The following is a 6,000-nucleotide window of genomic DNA, read 5'->3' as shown; positions in this document are numbered from 1 at the left end:
GAAAGGTCTGCCAAGATTTTCTTCATGATGTTGATCCTACAAAATTTTCCCTGCAATTAGATCAGATTTAATTTATATATTTAGAGATTTTTTTTTTTAAGAAATACACTTAAAATTGCTTTATCTTAGTGACCTAAGTAGAGGTGAGGTAAATACAAGATTTGGGGGCCTAAAGTTATACAGTGTCCCCTTCATTGCCCCAAAGTACCTCATGTAAACCTCTGGAAGGCTTTCCCTAGGAGCAGTCTTCCCAGAGCCCCATGCATGTCCTTGTTCCTCAGGCTGTAGATGAAAGGGTTCATCATGGGGGTCACCACAGCATACATCACTGTGGCTACTGAATCCTTCATGGAGTAAGTTTGGAGGGGCTGCAGATATACCATACCAAGTGTCCCATAGAAGAGGGAGACCACAGCCAAATGAGAGGCACAGGTGGAGAAGGCTTTGTACTTGCTAGAAGCTGAGGGTATTCGGAAGATGGCTCTGACAATCCAGACATAAGACATGATCATGATCCCTAGGGGGGTGAAGAAAATGAAGCAGCCTGTAGTAATCTGCAGTATGTGAATGATCTGGGTGTTGGAGCATGCAAGCCTCAGCAGGACATACATCTCACAGAAGATGTAGTGGATTTTCCGGGAACCACAGAATGTCACTTTGGTCATGAAGAGGGTGAGGAAGAGGCCATAGAGGACAGAAAGTCCCCAACACAGGGTGAGGAGCAAAATACAGAGCCCAGGGTTCATGGCTGTGACATAGTAGAGGGGGCGGCAGATGGCCACATAGCGGTCATATGCCATTGTGGCCAGGATGAAGTTGTCCAGAGTCACCAAGGAGACCAGGAAGTACAGCTGTGTCAGACACCCTGCATAGGAGATGGCTTTGTTCTGAGACTGAAGGTTCACTAATGTGTTGGGGATTGTGTTGGTGACAAAGAAGAGGTCAGTGAGGGAGAGGTTGGCCAAGAGTAAATACATGGGAGTGTGCAAGTGGGGATCAATGCTTATGGCCAGGATGATGAGCACATTTCCCACCACTGTGACCAGGTACATGGACAGGAACATCCAGAACAAGATCCGCTGCTCTTTAGGACTCTCCGAGAGCCCCAGGAGTAGGAACTCTGAGGTCTCACTCTGGTTGCCTCCATGCATTTCCCCAATTGTCTGCAATATTGGCACCAACAAACATTTACTAATTGAGTATTGAGTAAGGACATTCAGACATTCAAAAGCAATTATTCTCTTGGCATTAAAAATAGACTAAATTTTATAATTTTTAAAAATGTGAGCAATGAAGTAACAACAAAGAAAGCGTAACATGGAAAATCTTTATGCAGCTTAGTCTTCCCAGGGACTTTTAATTTGACATACTCAATATTATAGAAGTAATGTACATATCTTATTTTAAATCCCATCAGCTTACAATATTCTCAAAGTACTTAAAGATTACTATGTTATAGTTTTGATATTTCATAGATTTAGAGTGATATTGAAAATAGGTGTATGCATTATAGGAAGTGGATATTGTACAATTGGACAAAAGAGGGAGATAAGGACAAAATTTGTAAGGGAAAAGAAAAATTATCATTTTTGCTGAGAGAATGATCTAGCTGGCAAACCAAAGACAATCAACTGAAGTGCCATTAGAAATAGAAAGTGGCCAATCACACAATGAATAGACCCAAAGCTAATGGTGCTCTCATAAGCATACACTGCAGTGATTAAGACTGTTGTCAGACATTGGAATTGAAGGGTAAGTGCTGCCTCTTACTAAGTGTGAAACCTCAGGCCACTTATCTGAGCGCCTTAAGACTCCAATTTCTTATTTGAAAAATGGATCAGGAATGAAGAAAATTAAGTAATAAATTGCTTAACACAGAGAGCTTGCATGCAGTGAGCTCTCAGCAAATATTGTCTATTATTATTATATGTAAACAATATAATATAATAATATAATAATAAGGAATAATAAGGCTAAAATCTAATGTGAAATAATACCAGCTACATTATCAACAAGTAGATCTGTGCATTAAAATGCTAACAAGAAACAGGCATGATCTTAAAATTCTCCAGAGAGGTATAAAGTAAAAACTTAATAAATGGATAGATATACCAGATTCCAAATGGAAAATTGAAATATTGCAAGGGAACAAAGTCTGCTATTAACCTATTCAAAGTCAAAGCTCGGAGTTTTTAAAAGCTGTTTATTTATTTTTGAGAGCGGAAACGTGAGTGGGGAAGGGGTAGGAAGAGAGGGGGATGGGGGTCTGAAGCAGGCTCTGTGCTGACAACAGAGAGCCTGATGCAGGACTTGAACTCAAGAACTAGGAGATCATGACCTGCGCTGAAGTCAGACACTTAACCTGAGCCTCCCAGGTGCCCCTAACTGGGTTTTTAAGAAATAAAAATGAATCTAAATTTCATCTAAAAATAGGCATGAAAATAAGCTAGGGAAAAGTTGAAAAAGAGACTAAGTTCCTCTACCAACTATAAAGGATTCTGGTACTGATGCTGGGCTGACAGATCAATAGCATGGGACAGAAACTTTAGAAACTGCTGAGTACATGTGGGATTAAATGAGTTATTATCACAGGTCAAAGTTGCATTATTCCATAAATGGCATTGGGATGACTGTCTAATTATTTTGGGGGAGAGTTAAATCAGTCAGTAAGATTTTGTGTGTCAATTACACTTCAATTAAAAAAAAGAAATGAAGGTTGAACTGAACTCCATAGAATAGTAGGCATTTCGTGCATTTGAGATGAAGGAATGGGGAAGAGTCATAAGCCCAAGAGACTAAATGAATAAATGAAGGTACAGATAAAAAGGCAGTTGTGTTGAAAATCAGTCAGTGTGTCAAAGAAAGTAGAGCTGTTTTTCAAATTCAGCCTGGAACATGATGATTCTGAAGTAGTAGCAGGACAAACAAATGTAGGTGTGGGGACAGTGCATAATCTATGAGATAAAAGTAATTTGGAGCTCTAGGTTTTAGGGGAGAGGCCAACCTGGCCTTTAGCAAATGAGTGGATGTGTTATCTCAATTAACAGAGTTGAATTCCCAGATACCCACTGTCACTGGTACAGTGGGAGGAGATTTTGAGTCACAAGTTTGAGTCCGTGTCCCAGGTTAACATATACAATTGTTTTTATTTTAAGTTTATTTATTTGAGAGAGAAAGAACAGAACATCGGCAGAGAGAGAGGGAGGGAGAGAGGGAATCCCAAGCAGGCTCCATGCTGTCAGCTCAGAGCCCACTGTGGGGCTTGAACCCGCAAACTGTGAGATCATGACCTGAGCTGAAATCGAGTCTGACGCTTAACTGACTGAGACATCCAGGCACCCCCATATAACTGTTTTGTGAGCAAATAACTCCCCTATACTGCATGGTTGGTTAAACAAGCATTGAAAGCTTTATATATATATTAAGATCTTATATTTATTCCATGAACAGCACTGTTTGTTTCTATTTTTTTCCATTTTATAGATGAGATGACCAAGACTTAGAAGTTTAATGAGTTTCCCAATGTTGCTCAAGAAGTACCTCATGGAGCTGGAATTTGATGACGCTTTTCTGTCTCTAAATTCTATGCCTTAACTGCCAGGCATTAAGCAAGAGTAATGATTCTTACCTCACTGTGGGTTTAGAGAAGAACTCAAATGCTGGAGGAGAAAGAATGTTTCCAACCTCAAATCCATATGTAAATGGAGGAGCTCTTATGGGGTCACAAAGAGAGTCTTATTCTTAACCAGTTTTCAAGCTTCTTTCTATCTCTTAATCCCCTAAAGTAGGAAATCCTGCTCTCAGGACAAAGAGGTATCAGGGCCCTAGTTGGTCTTCCATTCTGTGCCTGGCTCTGCCTACCACATAGATGGGAGCAGGGAATGACCGTGCCTGCAGGGAATGACCCAGGATGTCCTAGGGAAGATTAATTTGTTGCTGGCCCCTTGGTGTAGTGTACATGGGGGAGAGAGAGAGAGAGAGAGAGAGAGAGAGAGAGAGAGAGAGAGAGAATGAGAATGTATCATTATGGAATTCCCATACTTGGTCAGGTCAGGATCTAGAAAACAAAAGAGAGACAGAAAGATAACCAGGCTATTTCCCGGAAGACTTGAGTGCTGTGCCAATGAAGAGAGCTAGCAGGGGAAGTGATTCCTCAACCCAGGAGGTATTTGAACAGGCTGCCCAATACACTAGGCTCAGTGATCATTTCGGAGCTGATGCAAACATTTAGTGGAAGTAGGTGATGGTTAAGATCTCTTTTAACTCTAAGATTCCAAACTGTAGAGTAATCATGTGGTGGTCCTTTGGTAGTTGAGTGAAAATGGGAGTAACTCTTAGCATAGGCTCTAGAGACTTTTTGTATATACAGCTTCCTGTATTTGTTGTTTATTACCATAAAATTCACCTATGGTCCAGCATCATGAATGAGATCATTTATTCTCCCAGTACTTAAGGGAGGGTTTTAGCTAAGAGATCTGTCTAAGGTCATGGAATGGTTTGGTGACAGGATGAGGCTTTGACTAGGAATTTTAAGCCACATGTTTGCTTTGTTAGCCTAGAACTGGGAGGAAGTAGAAAACCTGGAAACAAGAAGTCAGCACGGGGTGGGCTCCTTGCCTCTTAGGAAAGCAGAGTTTCGGTGAGAATGAGAACTGATGGACTCATTCCAGCGATCACTTCAAGTCAACCCCCACCCCCCATTCCCAAATGGCCTAAGAATAGAAAAGAACATCATGGTGACTCTGAGTGACCCCAACCCTGAGCACATTAGCTATCACCTCTGTTTCTGCCATGGAGACAAAGGCCTTCCATCTCCTTAGACCTCATCAGAAACAACGTCCTTCCACAGACTATTTGCCTGGATTCGGGGCCCTCTGGGATATTGCCCCACATGGGGGAAGGAAGGAAGCAGGGAAGAGCGCTGGGGAAAGGCAGAGGACACCCAGAGGGAATACTATCTTTGCTTTCTAGCCCTCAAGGCAAGTGTCCCCCACATTTTAGTGTGCATCAGAATCACCTGTGATACTTTAAAACAAAAAGCTGCTTTTTTGGTCCCCTTCCTGGAAAGACTGGTTCTGGTTTGAGAACCAAGTCCTTTTTAGCAATCACCTGGTGATTCTGATTATACAGAAATGCTTTTCTGAGTCTGTAAGACTCAATGGGTTCTGAACACTTGTGTGGTCAGATGGCCTCAGAGACACAAACCCCTCTGCAGTGTAGCTCTGCAGGGAGGGGGGTGGGGAATGTAGGCGTGGTATGGAAAAGTAGTCCAACTTGATGTTGGAAAACTTCCCTCTGTTGCTCCCCAGCTGCAGGACCTTGAGGAGGGCATGCAACCTCCCTGAGCCTCTCCGTCCCACCTGTGAAGCCTTTCTTGCAGGCTTGGGAACCACGTGCGACAGAGCATGTGACAACACTTTGTAGAGCACTGAAAAGATTGGAGGGATTGCTAATTACCTTCAAATATGAAAGGATTAGATTATATGAAGACTGTCAAAGGTTGTGGGTATATTTGTGAGATAAAAGGTAGAGAAAAGATGAGAAAGGAGAAAAGGGAGAAAGAATGTGAGCTTGTGGTGGGTAGACCTTACCCGCTGTTCTGTGCTGCTCTGAGTTGCCTGGTTCTGCTGTCTCCAGATTCTTCCCACATAGGATGGAAATTCAAGCAGAGCATAAAGGACCCTAAGACATTGTTTTCTGGATGGGACTTGATTTCTCCTTTTGGCTAAAGGTGGAAGCAGAAGAATTGGCCTCTGGATAAGCAGTCCATGCAAAAGAGGAGACAGAATGGCAGGCTGTGGATGCCGTGATGTGGATGGGGGATCTGAAAACTGATGGTTGGATCCTAAGATCAAATAAGGAGGGACTGAACTGGGACCACATCAGGGCTATTTATCAGTTTTGGAAAGACACAGGGGAGGCAGTCCCAAGACAGTTTGTTGAGACGAACCTGGATAATTGCTCCAATGTTTATATGCAAAGATCTTGGGAAATGAATCT

At 42.2% G+C, this 6,000-nt stretch overlaps 1 protein-coding gene across 1 annotated transcript; it reads right to left on the bottom strand.

Moving 5' to 3' along the window:
- Positions 1-209: 209 nt before the first annotated feature.
- LOC106987332 (olfactory receptor 1D2-like) lies at positions 210-1,166 on the bottom strand. The gene has a single exon (XM_015085596.3). The coding sequence runs from the start codon at positions 1,149-1,151 to the stop codon at positions 210-212; it is 942 nt and encodes a 313-aa protein (XP_014941082.1). The 5' UTR covers positions 1,152-1,166.
- Between the last annotated feature and the right edge of the window lie 4,834 nt (positions 1,167-6,000).

This window comes from Acinonyx jubatus, chromosome E1, assembly GCF_027475565.1.
Source record: "Acinonyx jubatus isolate Ajub_Pintada_27869175 chromosome E1, VMU_Ajub_asm_v1.0, whole genome shotgun sequence".
NCBI classification, from domain to species: Eukaryota; Metazoa; Chordata; class Mammalia; order Carnivora; family Felidae; genus Acinonyx; species Acinonyx jubatus.
This window is presented reverse-complemented; position numbering and strand designations above follow the sequence as displayed.